General features: G+C 43.4%; 1 protein-coding gene across 1 annotated transcript in view; it reads right to left on the bottom strand.

The window, feature by feature from the left end:
• Positions 1-356: 356 nt before the first annotated feature.
• Positions 357-14,995, bottom strand: part of SPHK2 (sphingosine kinase 2) — a 79,359-nt gene continuing 64,720 nt past the window's right edge. The window contains exons 4-6 of the mRNA XM_075328641.1: positions 14,824-14,918; positions 12,076-12,191; positions 357-7,763 (exon numbers count right to left, since the gene is read on the bottom strand). Of these exons, the coding sequence (XP_075184756.1) occupies positions 6,749-7,763; positions 12,076-12,191; positions 14,824-14,918 (1,226 nt within the window). The 3' untranslated portion in view covers positions 357-6,748. The remainder of the gene's footprint in view (positions 7,764-12,075; positions 12,192-14,823; positions 14,919-14,995) is intronic.

Genomic DNA, 14,995 nt, shown 5'->3' with positions numbered 1-14,995 from the left:
CTGAAAAACATTATGTCAGTGTTAGAGAATAGATTCCATTTTGTATCTTAAAGAAAGCATCTTGTGCTTAACGCGGACGTCATAGTAATCGAATAACACTGAATGGGAGAGGAGGTTTCCATTTTTGGTTGCGCCCTTTTTGTTTCTATTGGCTCAGAAGTTAGAGACGATTTTTCCTTTGTCTGTTACACTAAAGTGCCAACATGTGCCAATAAAGGAAAAGTCGTATTTAGTACAACATAGAAGGCTGTGCTGTATTGATTTCCTCCAGATCTCGAAACATATTTTAACATTTGGAGTTCAGAAGGCATAGCAGGAGTGGATTTCACTCACATCAGTGTGGAGGTCTTTATACCTTACAATTACGGTCAGGAGTTTATTGCAAAGTTTTAAACAATATAATAGTTGAACTAAACCTGTTAGCATTACGGTCACACAGAGTTATCTAGTACACTCCTTCTGCTATGCAGTCTTGCTTTGCAATGAACTATGTATGGAACATGTGGAAATGAAGCCTATGGTAGAAGAATATCTTACAAACAATAATCCCCTCTGCAAATATAACCCAAAAGGATTAAATACCAGGAAGAAAAAGCTTGCATATCTTGTACATTGCATTATCTGTATTTTAATAGCATAATTAAACTACCATTGCATTAATAACATTGCAGCAATAAATTAACAATACACCCGGTCAGACTTCATATCAGATTCTCAAACTAAATCAGATGCATCCTGAGTTTTTGGTCACTATAGATTGTTAAATGTAGTGCAAAATGCTAGTCTTTAATTCATTTTATCAAAAAATTAATTACAGTTAATGAGAGAAAAACAAATCAAAAACAAGACATATCCAGGGTTGTATATTTCAGAGAGTAGGCCACCAAAAAAAAAAACAGATTCCCAATTCCTTTGTGGGGTTTGTATGAAGTGATGCTTACCAGACCGCCATTAATTAAACCGGTCGTATAATAAAATGATCTTTCTTGTCCTTAGCAGCCAGAGCAGAGCCTTTATTTTACCAGAGCAGTGAAGAAGGCCCGCCATCGGTGGTTCTCAGTGGGGGATAGTGGTGGTGTGTGAATTCAACATGAAGGGTTTGGTTCAGCCTAGAATTGATAGCGGAGGCTGATGGACGCTCAGACTCATAGAAACACAGAACTGGCAATGTTCAAAGCTTCCCAATCCCGCAAATAGCAGTAGACATAGCACAGAATCTGGGGCCAATGCGAAGAAAATAAGACATTCAGGAGGAGGCCTCAGTCAGACATCCATGGTCTTTCTTGCATGCAAAAAATGCTGTAATTTTCATGAGAGTTTTCATATATATGAAAAAAAAAAACAAACAAAAGCAAATGTGCTCGGTCCATGATTTTCAGAACCCATGACTTATTGGGCGATTTAGATCCATGATAAAAAAAAAATGGAGTGTCCAAGTAATTTTTTATTTATTTATTTTTTTTGGGTGTGGGAAGAAAATAAGAAAACCATTGACGTGAACAACTCCATAGATTACAACGATTACATGTTGTAGCTTTGAAAAACATGAATCGAACACCTACATCAAAAACAGATGTCTGAATGAGGTCTTATCAGGAGCCCAAGAAGGAGGTACAGGTCAACAACATGATGTGTACACACGCCATACAGTGTCAGGAGGGCGAGTTGTATTACAGGCGACTACTAGATATGATAATAATGTGAACAGTGTGGTAAAGTCGAGCAATTCTGTGCACAGTAAGGCTATGTGCGCACAGTGCGTTTTTCGCGGCGTTTTTCGGGTGCGTTTTTGGCCTCAAAACTGCAGGACTTTGCTTCCCCAGCAAAGTCTATGAGTTTTCATTTTTGCTGTCCGCACACATCTGTTTTTTTTACCTACGTTTTTGAGTTAAAAAAAAAAAAATGGACATGTCAGTTCTTTCCTGCGTTTTTCTGCGTTTTCCCCCCATGCAATGCATTGGAAAAACGCAGCAAAACGCAGAGATCAAAAACACAGCAAAACGCAGCCAAAAACACGTGCGTTTTTGTGCGTTTTTAGCGGCCAAAAACGCACAAAAACGCAGCGTCAAAAAGACGCAGTGTGCGAACCTAGCCTAAATGGACACAAGACTGAATGTTGTTCCTTTCAGCAAGAAACAAGTTCCTGTGTTTTTAGTGGACCACCCTAGAGAAGGCAAAAACAGACACACATGAAAATCTAATTTACGGTTGGTCTGTACAAAAATAGATTAATTAGGAAAATTCACATCAGGCTTAAAGTGAATGCAAACCCTTCATTACCATTTTTATGTAAATATGTGCTAATTAATGGCCTAATCTATTTTGACAATGAGAGGGGGAAGATCAGTAAATGCATAGTTACATAAAAGGGACCCTGTCCTTGGGTTCATGCTGCTAGCACCAAGGGCTCATGAATCAGTCTGGCTGTATTATTGCAGCACTGAATCTCTTACTGCGAACGCTGCAACGTTTCAAAAAAGACATACAGAAAAGTCATCTGGGACAATGCGGCTTAGATCACAAGTCTGAAACAGGTCCGTAACAACTTTTCCTCCGCCCAGTTCCCATTACTGACAGGTTTCTGCTCATATATCAAAGGGATCAGGTCAAGGATCTGCCCCAGAATTGTCATCCAAGCTGCAATGTCCCCGGCCAACTTTTCACAGTATGTTTTCTCTGAAACACTGCAGCGTTCCACAGTAAGAAATTCGGGACTGCAATTACACATCCAAACTCTGATCCATGTGCTGGCAGCATGAATCAGATGATAAGTTTAAGCTCAATAAGTCAGTACACATCAGCTGCAGGCTCCCTGAGGTGACGGCATGTAATTATTAAATACAGGTCTATGCAGGGGGATCCGTATCCGTGTGTCAGAAAAACTGAGTTCCTATCTAAAAGAATACTAGGTCAATATACTGCATGGATTTGTGTCAACATGTGTAGTTAGGAGTCTTCCTATCATCATTGGGAAGTGCCCCTACACTCCAGTAGCTGGGATTATGACTGCAGATACCACAGCACGTTGATCTCTACCGATGGCAGACGAATAAGAAACCATTGTATTCTTTTAAATATATTCTTACTAAAATCCAATACAGTGGTACCTCGCTTAACGAGTAACCCTCTTAACGAGAATTTCGCTTAACAAGCAAAGCTTTCTGTAAATTTGTAACCCGCTTTACGAGCGAAATTCTCACTGCACACACTTCCGGTTTCGTCCATCCACCACACTCTGACCCGCACTTGCAGTCCACACAAACACACAAATGTACGCACAAACACACACGCATGCACACACATACAGTATTATGCTCACCTTACCTTCCGTTCCACCGCCGGGCTCATGGTGCTTGTAGTTCCCGGGTACATCGCGACGTCCTCGCGGCGAACTACAAGACCCAGGAGGCCGGCGATGTAACGGAAGGTAAGGTGAGCATATAATATAACATAATATGTTTACTTTTCGTTTCATTGCCGGCCTCCTGGGTGCTGTAGTGCGCCGCTGCGCTCCAGTCCACGCTGTGTATCTGCATCCATAGCGACGAGGGAGGAACTTCCTGTCACCGCTCATGAAAGGCAGAGCGCTGGCCAATCAGAGGCAAGCAGCTCTGCCTTTGACGTCAGCGCTCTGGCCGGGAAGTTCCTGCCTCGTCGTTATGGTAACGTGTTACACAGCCCGGCCCCGTACCAGAGAACAGCAAGTCCCAGCAGACCGGCGATGGAACGGAAGGTAAGGTGAGCATATAATATGTGCGTGTGCATGTGTGTTTGTGTGAGTTTGTGCATGTATGGAATGATAGAATAGGGGACCAGGATGGGACATTTTAGAAGTTGTGGAACGGATCGTCAGCATTGCAATAATTTCCTATGGGAAATCTTGCTCTGCTGAACGAGTACCTTGATTAACAAGCACAGTCCCAGAACGGATTGTTCTCGTTAAGCAAGGTACCACTGTATATTATTGTGCCACTTGGGGTGATCGAAGAGCAGACTTGCTCCTAGACAATGCTTCCAGAGCCCCTTTACCTGACACCTTTGTCAGACATATGTGCAAGAAACCTGGACGTCCAACAAGTGCCCCTAGGATAAATCAGCAGTGAACAGGATTGTAAATAACGTGATCCTCCAGGAGAGAACCCCTCTCCAAGGACAGTAAAAACGCTGGGGCTAGTTAGGCATTTATTATATGAGGGTTTTCGGGGTAAAGTGGCTCATCATCTGCATAATCTAACTTGACTCCACACTCGGGAAAGAACTATAAACAGACAGCATAGAGATCGAAGTTTCATCTCATTAGAGCATTTTCTTCAAATTCATTAATAGAGGGCTTGTCTGACAGATAAAAAGGACTCAGTGGGGACACCACCTTTAACATGGAGCATATTAGTTGCATGTGAAAAAATAAACAACAGTTAAAAGATCCCAAAATCACAAATGGTTACTGTAACCATAGAAGTGTCACGCAAACATTTACTTTCCTGTCTGCTCATTAGTGACTCTAATGGTCCCCACGCAACAACTATTGAATCTTTGCCGTGAAAAACGTACATCAGTGCAATAACAATGGAAGGATAATATGTGCTGCATAATAAGTGCAGTGCTTATGATGGAGGAGAGGGTCAGACGTCAATGCCGAGGACAGTCAGGTTGTCTTCATATAGATTAGAGTGTAACTGCTAAAATGAAAATTCAGCTACTTTAGGATTTATAGAGGGGACTTAGACACTATAAAAATAAAGCCAGTAATAATAACACTATAAAATTACATGCCTAAAAAGTCACCTTTAATTCGTAGGCAAATGAGTGAGTGTCAATGTACTCTAGGATGGCCAATGTAGGTACACCATTGGTACACCGTTACGCTCTCTGATTTGCATATCTAGCAGAGTCCCTGAGCTGGTTTCTCGTTGAATGCTGCCTAAACTTAAATCCCAGGTCCTCTAAACTGACAGTGGTGGAGCCCAGCAGCACGCCTGTCAATGCAGGAACACTTTTATCTCCGGCTCCAATCAGTCTCTGGTCGCACCACGCGCTACACCTGAAAGTCAAGTGAGGAAGGGGCTTAAGAGAGAAGCACTGACATTGCTGTCCAGTGTCAGTGCACACGCGTAGGAACAGGGAGTTAAGCTTGGACTGTGCTCGAAACCAAACTCAGGGGCAGTGCTAAAAATGGAAATCAGAGGGTGTAGCGGTGCATCAAGACATTGGATATACCAAGGATGAATTGACATGCCCTCATTAAAAGTGAATTTTTGGGGAACTACACCACTACAATGTATATTATTGGCATTTTTTAAGGGGATAAGTCCCATGTATAGATTATTTAAGTCATTGAAGTTGCATTTTGGGGTGACTGACTCCGTTCTTTTAAAGTCGTAATGAACCGCAAGCATGAATTTGGTCATTGTGACAAAAACCCTGGCCTGATGACTGGTGCCACCTGTAGCAGCAATTAGTAAAAGGCAATGGTTGTGGTGGCATGCAGACCAGAATGGAATATTTCCAAAGAACAAAAGCATCCCAATTCCTGACTATATTCAACACATCAATGCAATGTCCATAGCTTCTCTTAACTAAGGCATGAAAGATAATAAGGCCAGGGAAATCTTCCATATACAGGCAAGAGAGTACATATAATTAGAAAAGGATTTTGAGGTTTCCCCAAAAAGTCTCCACAAAGATAAATACCCTCAAGAGTTGAACCTTTGGCATTTGGCGGAGGTTATGGCCATCTGCAACCTCCCAAATAACCTAGGACCCGCAGCAACAGCTAACAAAAAACTGGTGACATCAGGAACCTCAAGAAAGTCTTCCCTGCATTTAGATGGAGTTCTTCTTTGTGTAGATTCACCGATCAGGTTTGTGGATATGAAAATTAAGCCTCATGGCAGCAAAAAGATCCCTCATCTAGACTGTTCTAAGAGCTGATAATAAGGGTCTCCAGACTGTTCAGGTCACGTTCATTGTTTGTTTTTCTTTCTTACAGAGTATATATCTATGTACTGATGTGGTTCTGTGCTTCATTTGCAGGTTATTGCTGAGGATTACATTCACAGGAGATGACGTGTGCCAACTGCGGTTGAGGCTATTGAGCTGTTCTCGCCATTTCTGTGATTTTACAACCTGACTACAACCTAAACACTATTGCTATTAAATACATTTGGAAAGGCTCAGAGAAGGAAATAAAAATACCTGCTAAAGACGCACCAATGAGATCTAGCCATAAATTACTTGGATAGCGAACATACCGCTTTTTTCCTATCATTTAGACCATGCATCGGTAAGGAACATACCGCTTTTTTCCTATCATTTAGACCATCCATCGGTAAGGAACATACCGCTTTTTTCCTATCATTTAGACCATGCATCGGTAAGGAACATACCACTTTTTTCCTATCATTTAGACCATGCATCAGCTGAACCATCAATTCTTAGGAAGCTCATAAAAACGGAATATTACGACTGATAAGATTCTTCCATCAAGCAGATCTATGTAAATGCAGTTTATCTAGCTTGCCTAAAATATTCTAGCAAATTCTCGTATAAAACAGAGATAAGAACATATCCAAAGACATGCTCCAGCAGGTGACTAGCACCAGGTACAGAAGTAGTAGGCACATGCCAAAAATTAAAATCACGCTAAAGTTTGTAGCCCTGTACTTGCACTTGTATCTCAGAAATGAAAAGCGAAGGAGCAAGATTTTCTGCATTGCACAAAACAATGGGGGAGGGGGGAAAGCATAGATTAGAAAGCACTCATACGGATTCGGTCAGACCCACTTATAACATTGGAAAGTCCACAGTGTACTTGTGCCTGAATGGGGCCATACTCCACCCTCTCGCCATCCACAGTCAGAATCCCCTTTCTTGTGAGAGGCTCTAGGCGAAAAGCTCGGACAGGGACATGTACAAGGTAAGGACACTCAAGCTCAATGTGTGTTCCCTTTTCCATTGCCAAAAAAAGCCGCACAAGGGCTGTCCGGGAGATTCCAGCTTTCACAAAGAATAAATGTATTAAACCGTCATCCAAGCAGGAAAATGGTGCTGTAAAGAGATCAGCCCCAAGGTGAGTCTGATACATACCCAATACCAGCACAAAATCATCTTCTACAGTGACCCAGGACTTGGGCACAGGCTGATTAAGGGGCGGTAAGAGATCATCCTCAGGTCCATTCACATAACTATGAGTAGGAGGAGGCTCTCTTTCATTTGGCAATAAAACATCTTGTTGCATTTGGTCATCAGAAACAGAATCAAAAGTGAACCTAGAAGTGTGCAGTGCAGTTGGCGAACCTGGGGAAGGAGACGTTTCAAAGCTCGGTAGCTCCCTCGTGTCAAATGCAGCAGAGCTTCGCTTACACATGACGTTGCGTTCCTCACAGAGACCCATGTCTGAAATGGTTCTGTGCAGCTGAGACCTCTTCAGTGGAGAAAGGTTCCCATTAGGAGACAAGGTGATACTTCTGCAGATGGGACGATGAGCATCTAGTACTGGGAGATAAGAGAGTCGGCCTCTGTAAGTGCGCAGGGAAGCCACCCTGACCATTGTGCCGACAGTAAAACGAGCAGATCCCATGTGTCTATATTTTTCACTTTCAATATCAACATCCGATATGAAACCCCAGGCAACACTCAAAAAGGAGAAAAAGCGAGCCCCTGAGCAGGTTGTCACAGACACGAGGTCCATAGGCATAACAGTACCACGGCACAGCAGCAAGATACAGTTAAGTAGCAGCTCAGACCCCATGGCCTGGTCAAACCTGTAAAAGAGAAAGTGCATAAGTATAAGGAAATGAAAAGTTTCTAATAAACACATGTATAATAGGCACACAAGTATGATTAATAGGTAAGAGCAGACAGGAGGCACAGCAGTTTCTGAATAGTCACCACAGAAAGGACTGAGTACCGAGGGCCCATTTAGAAGAGCTGACTTGAGATCTATGGTTGTGCGATGCCACTGAACAAAAGTTGACCAGAATCCTATGTGCTTACAATGATCATTAATACTAATATTCTGTGCATAAAGATTAAACGGTATCCACAGGATGATGTGCTGCTGCTTAAAAATTATTTCAATGTGCACTGAATATTCAATATTCATACAACCAATAATCAATCCTAGTTCTAAATTCATAGGGCCTTAACTGTCCCACTAAAAGCCACCCTAAATTGTAGTTTGCCCATATTGACTAGTTCAGCTTACAATCTAACGTTTATGGAGCATGGGACAAATGATTGTTGGGAGGAGAGGCTGGACTGTAGATCACTTTGTTCTTGAGGTGATAAGTAGTGATGGGCGAGAGTGCTCATTACACGATCGAGCATCAGGCTGTGCTCTGACGCAACTAGAGTACCAAGTATGATGTAAGTCAATGGGAAACTCAAGCATTTTCAAACTCAGATGGTCACGGCTCGATCAAGTAACGAGCTGTGGCGAGCACACTCGCTCATCACTAGTGATAAGACAGCCGAGATGTCCGATGATAGATTTCTCAGATTGTATAACAGTATTTGGCCAACAAAAACTGTAGTTAAGAGTCGTCAAAGATGGCTGCCAGGACAATTGGCCAAAGCATCATTCAGCCTACACCTATCTAGTGTGCATCACCGGCTTAACACTCGTTTCCAGATCAGCCTATCTAAACAAGCCAATAATCACTCCGAACAATCAAAATATTCTTTGTGAGTGAAAGGATTTTTAAGCAGGTTTAAAAATAATCGTTCTCAGCAGCACATTGTTCTGTGTAAACAGAATATGTGCTGCCAAAAATATGGTGCTCTATACACACAAATCAATCTGTGTCTAAAAACAGGTTATTACACAACTGCCAATCAGCTTGATGGTCAGTGGTTGTTTAACGGCAACAGTTGAACATCTAAGTGCAGCCGAGGAATAAAGGCCCCACCAAGTAACAAAGTCGGTACGACTATATGAATCAAAACGCCTTATTCCCTGTATCTATTATTGGCTCCACAAGGAATAAAAAGTTGGTCTTTTCCCTGCACCTTTATTCCTTATTGTGATCTTCAGTTCTCCATTATCATTAAAATTCTATTTCATATATAAAAAGGCTGACACACAATTTTCTGTTTAAAGTCACCAGAAAGTCACCCTGCTGTATGGGATGTAATGGACTTGACGCCCCATTTCCTACAGTGTGTGACCTGACAAATGGTTCCACCTTACTGCAGAGGAATTCCACTGTAAATTGTTATTCACTCGTGACAATAAAACTTCTGATGTGTTAGGTTATAGCAGCCAACATAATTACTCCTACTCTTCTCATAAATTTGAATATTATTGGAGGAGATAGAAGAAAAGGGTTAATCCACACTGCCAGAAGATGATCACCGAAGATCAACGGGGATTAAGACATCTGATTTTCTTGTTCGACGCGTTTCAGAGCTGTACGACTCCTTCAGGAACAAAAATCAATTGCTTTATATTATTGATTTTTGATCCTGAAAAAGGAGTCCTACAGCTCCAAAACGCATCAAACAAAATCAGATGTCTAAATCCCCATTGATCTTCAGTGATTTTCTTCTGGCAGCGTGGATTAACTCTTTTCTTCCATCTTCTCCAACGCTATCTTCCTGGGTTCTGCTGCAGCCTTCCTAAACACGTGGTTATAGTGGTTGTGTCTAACACAACCGCACCAGGTTAGTGCACCTAATTAAATTCTTTCTGGTACCACTGTATAAGACGCCATTTGCGCCCCCCCCCCCTTCGGTGTAATTTCAGTTTCACGACAAATCTGAATATTGTGATTTGCATTTGTATTCAGTCCCGTGTAATCGGATACCCTTAAATAAAATCCTTCGGGACCAAGTGCCTCCAGAAGTCACCAATTTAGTAAATTGAGTACACTGGTGTGTCATTTATTCTCTGTATAACTACAGCTGTTCTGTGAAGGCCTCAGGGGTTTGTTTGAGAATCAGGGATCAAACAGCATCATGAAAAACAAGGAACACAGCAGACAGGTCAGGGATAAAGTTGTACATAAGAGTAAAGCAGGGTTTGGTTGTATAACAGTAGCTTAAGCTTCGAACATCTCATTGAGCACTGTTCAATCCATTATCCAAACGTAGAAGGAGCATGACGTAACTGCAAACCTACCAAGACATGACCGCCCACCTAAACTGACATCCCAAGCAAGGAGAGCACTAATTAGAGAAACAGTCAAGAAGGCCCATGGTTACTCTGGAGGAGCTGCAGAAATCCACAGCTAAAGTGGGGGAATCTGTCCACAGGACAACTATTAGTCATATTCCACAAATCTTTTTTTAAAAAGGAAGAGTATCAAGGAAAACACTATTTTTGAAAGCAAGCACAATTGTCCCAAGTCCCATTTGTAGTTTGCAAAATGTACCATATTTTTCGTTTTATAAGACGCACCGGATTATAAGACGCACCCCAAAATCAAAGCAAAAAAAAAGGTGAAAAAAAAATAATTAAAATGGGGTCCATCTTGTATTCCGATGGTGTCTTACCAGAGGGAGCAGTAGCGGTGGTGGAGCAGTCACAGGAGGCAGGGGAGGTGAGTGTCCCAGAAACTGCAGGCTGTGCTGGTGCAGCAGAGGCTGGGGATGCCGTGCTCGGGCAGCTGCTGTGGTGACGGCTGCGTGCGGTGAGGTCTTCAAATAAATGGCTCCCGGAGTCAGCGCAGATTGAGCTCTAGGCTCAATGGCAAGCAGAGATCTCATCTGTGCAAGCGCCACCTCCGGGCGCCATTTTCCTTAAGTCTGCTGGAGGGAGATCAATGGGCGGAGGCTGTGCCTGCGCAGATGAGAGCTTGAGCCGTGCGGCATTATTTGAAGTCCTCACCGCCCGACCCGCAGCACCAGTTCAGCCGTCGGAGACCCCACACAGCAGCCAAAGACCCCACATAGCCGCTGCAGACACCGCATAGCCGCCCCAGGCTCCTGTGACTCCTCCACCACCGCTACTGCCCCCCCTGCTAAGACAGGGGCATGCTTACATGCTAAGGGGGCCAACTAGCCAAAGGAACTAACTCTCTTTTGACTAGTCCCTGGCCTCATTAGCATACCATATGGGATCTTTAGAAATACTTTTCCTAAAGATCCCTTTATCTATACTACTATAGGCTGGGACGGTTAGGCAGGGATTAGCAATATGCACTCAGAACTGCTCATGGCTCTGGGGTGCATATTGCACCTGACGGGTTCCCTTTAAAATGCTTTTTTTTTTTCTCAACACATTTTTTGCAATCCCCCATTTACGGTACTATTTGTGATAAAACTTTTGATGGTTCTGTGATCACTCCAATATCTTAGCAATTTCCTGCTTCCCTATGAAAGACATTTAACAATTTTTGACTTTTCACATGTAATAATCTCTTTATCTAATTTTGCGTCTGGAAAACAAGCCGCCTAATAATTCTTCCCACCTTGATATCTAAAGACATACAGATAGGGAGTTTAGATTGTGAGCCCCAATGGGGAGTGTTGCTTATGTATTTAAAGTGCTGCGGGTTATATTAGCGCTATATAACAAAGATTGTTTATAGGGTGTTGTATATTTAGGCCACAAGCTCTCTCATTACACAGATATCATCTGATCTGCTTTATACAATAAGCATTTGAATTGAAAAATCTGCAGAAAAATTATCTGACACTCTGTTGCCTAATAGCTGTGCACTGCGCAGTTCATGGATTAGATGTGATGTGCCAGAAAGTATGTTGTATCCATTTAAATAAAAGTTCAAGGTCTTGAAGTCAACATTCAGATTCAATGGGTTTTGCAAGGCCTCTCATTTCTGCATCGGGTGTGGGCACACTGGGTGGGCTAGTTACCACGGTAACCATCGGGCACACAGGAGGGATATGCTGCCTTGGTAACTTTCCACACTGCGTGCAGAGACAGAAGAAATGCAGCACAGCCGCGACAGACGACAAGGGACGCAAATCATCATGAATAAGTGATGCAGAAGGTGCAAGGTCTAAGAAAGTCCTTAAGAAAATCACAATTATAAAAGTTATTTAAAAAAAAAAAAAGTATTTTAAAAAATAAAAAAACCCTGCATATTCACTGTGAGCTGATGCTGTTCTTACCCTGCGTTATAGTTAATTGCTCCAGCTAAGGCATTTCCTGAGCCACAGGGAAGGACTCCAATAGGCATCTTTATTGCATCCTCCCAGTCAGGACGTTCCATTAAACCGTTAACAACCTGCACAGAATACACAAAGAAAACACACAACATTGGCAAATCACCAATACAGTAAAGCGTCCAGTACAACTTCACAAGCAGCAAGGCAAGTCAGGAGCCTCAGGACTAAGATCACATCACCCACACCGATTATATAGGCACGCAGATCTGAGAAATGTAAATCCATAGACACCTTTATAGCTTTTATTTGTTGCGGCACTCTCGAGAAATGTGTTTTAATTGAAATGCAAATGAGGTGTTAGAAGCTATAGGTCTGACAAAGCACTTAAAGGGAACCTGTCACCACTTTTTTGGACTATAAGCTGCGGCCACCACCAGCGGGCTCTTATATAAAGCATTCTAACATGCTGTATATAAGAGCCCAGGCCGCTGTGACAACATAAAACACACTTTATAATACTTACCTAAACTGGTTGCTGCGGTGGATGAGGTTCTAATGGGCGTCTCCGTTGTCCAGTGCCGGAGCCGCCTCTTTCGGCCATCTTTGTCCTCCTTCTCTAGCCGTGGTGCATGATGGGTCCGACGTCATACACACTCGCCGGCATTGAGGTCCTGCGCAGGCGCACTTTGATTTGCCCTGAGCGGGGCAAATAAAAGTATTGTAGTGCGCCTGCGCAGGACCAGCGAGCGTGTATGACGTAGACGCGTCATGCACACATGCTTCAGAAAGAGGACGAAGATGGCTGAAAGAGGAGGCGCCCGCACCGGAGACGCCCATCCATGTAACATCAGTGTGACATGTACTGGAGGAAACGCATGTCTTTGAAATAAAATTATTTTCTATATACAGTACCAGCACTGTTGTCTTCGGCGCTGCTAGCACTTGCTTCCAGGCCTGCTGATTATGCTCATGAATATTCACTACACTGCAGACCTGGAAGCAGCAGTATCACTGGGGACAGGTGAGTATAGAAGTTCATGCTGTCCGTGTGCTATCCGGATGTCACATGGATAGCACACGCTGCACACACACGGACACACACATACGCACCTACACCATGGACTGTGCAAAACGTGTTTTGCACTGACGTGTGAAAGAGGACCTAGGCAGAGTTTGATAGTGCACCTTATTACAGATTCTGCTTTGTCATTCGGCTGACTGCTATCCATTGTGTATATGATGGGGGTTTACCCCTAAGCTACAGATGTGTAGTGTTTTTCTAGCAGGAGTTATAGGATCTTTGAGGTGCCACCTTTTTACTACAGCACTTCAGTAGAAAATTGTAATGTTATGCGGTGTACAAGACCAAAGTCCAGGAGCTGAAGATGTAGTGGGCAACAGCAGACAGCATTCAAAGGAGATTTCTGGGCACAAAATAAAAAAAGATGATCTGGCTATCCCAGAAATTAGTCACCAAACCACTGTTCCCTCTATTTTCATTTTTTAGTTTTCTGCAGTGATGTTACGGTTTTTATGGTGAACGTCCGGCCACCCCTTCCTCTGTGCGTCTATACTACATTTGCCAGAAGGCAGAGCTCCATCTGTCACAATGCTCACACACCTTCACCTTCTGAGATGTCCATGCCACCCACAAAGCACCATCTTGAGACTTCTAGATATGCTCAAGATGAATACCGTATTTTTCAGATTATAAGACGCACTTTTAGTCCCAAACATTTGGGAAGAAAATGAGGGGTGTGTTTCGGTAGCTGAATGTAGCTTACTGGGGGGGTGGAGAATGATGAGAGGATGCTGCGGGCGGTGCGGTGCTATGAGATAGAGGAAACATCCAGGAATGTAGCTTACCGGGGGTAAGAATGGTAGAAAATGGTGACAGGAGGCAGGAGTAATGCTGCGGGCTGTGTGCTGCAGGCGGTGAGGCAGGGGACATCCTGTGAAAATGTTGGCAGTGCGGTCTTCAAATAATGGCGCCCGGGAGTCTGCTTGTGCGCAGACGGAGCTCTTGGCTCAAGAGCTCATCTGCACACACGCCGCCTCCAGCCCACTGATGTCCAAGCAGCGGACTTGAGGAAAATAGCGCCCAGACGTGGCAAGTGTGTAGATGAGATCTCTGCTGGTCAGTGAGCCGATAACTTAGTCTGCGCACATGTCCCCTGCCTCACTGCCCGCAGCACAGAGCAGCGCTCAGCCTGCAGCATTGCTCCTGCCTCCTGTCACGATTCTTACCACCCCAGTAAGCAACATTCCTGGATGTTTTCTCTGCCTCACAGCACCGCCGAGCATCTGGGACACCCACCACACCGCCCGCAGCATCGCCCTGCTCCACGATTGGCCGTCCCTCCTGTGACCCCCCACTCCACCACCGCTGCCGGCCACCTCCACCCCCCCACCTCCGGTAAAACACACCACCGGATTAGAAGACTGACCCCATTTTTTTTTCCTCCAAATTTGGGGAGCGTTTTATAAAACGAAAAATACGGTATATAGCTGCACGGATTTTCCCTCCTGACAGTGTGCACCGTCCTGAGGTGCTTCCATCACACTCCTGTAACACACAGCACAATCAAGCAAATTGCTGTGGTTTTCTATAAAAATCTGTAAAACTGATTGAGATTTGCCGTTTTAACCAACAAAACTACAAAACAACTGATCAAAAAAAAAAAACAAACAAATCTATTTTTTTTTTTTTTTTTAAATCTTTTAGGTCATAAAAGTTATCTGGCAACATACCTCAAAGAGAAGTCCATCTCCGGAGATGACCACTATACCATCCCACTCTCCCAGATTAATGCTCTGCACCAGCTCTCGGGCATGGTTTTGTCTTTCTGAAAAAGAAACACAAAAAGAGTAAAACACTAAAGAAAATAGAATGACAGTACTATAGTAATAACCGTAAGGTAAA

This window comes from Anomaloglossus baeobatrachus, chromosome 11 (genome assembly GCF_048569485.1).
Source record: "Anomaloglossus baeobatrachus isolate aAnoBae1 chromosome 11, aAnoBae1.hap1, whole genome shotgun sequence".
NCBI lineage: Eukaryota > Metazoa > Chordata > Amphibia > Anura > Aromobatidae > Anomaloglossus > Anomaloglossus baeobatrachus.
The sequence above is the reverse complement of the archived record's forward strand: the minus strand, read 5'-3'. Positions and strand labels throughout refer to the sequence as shown.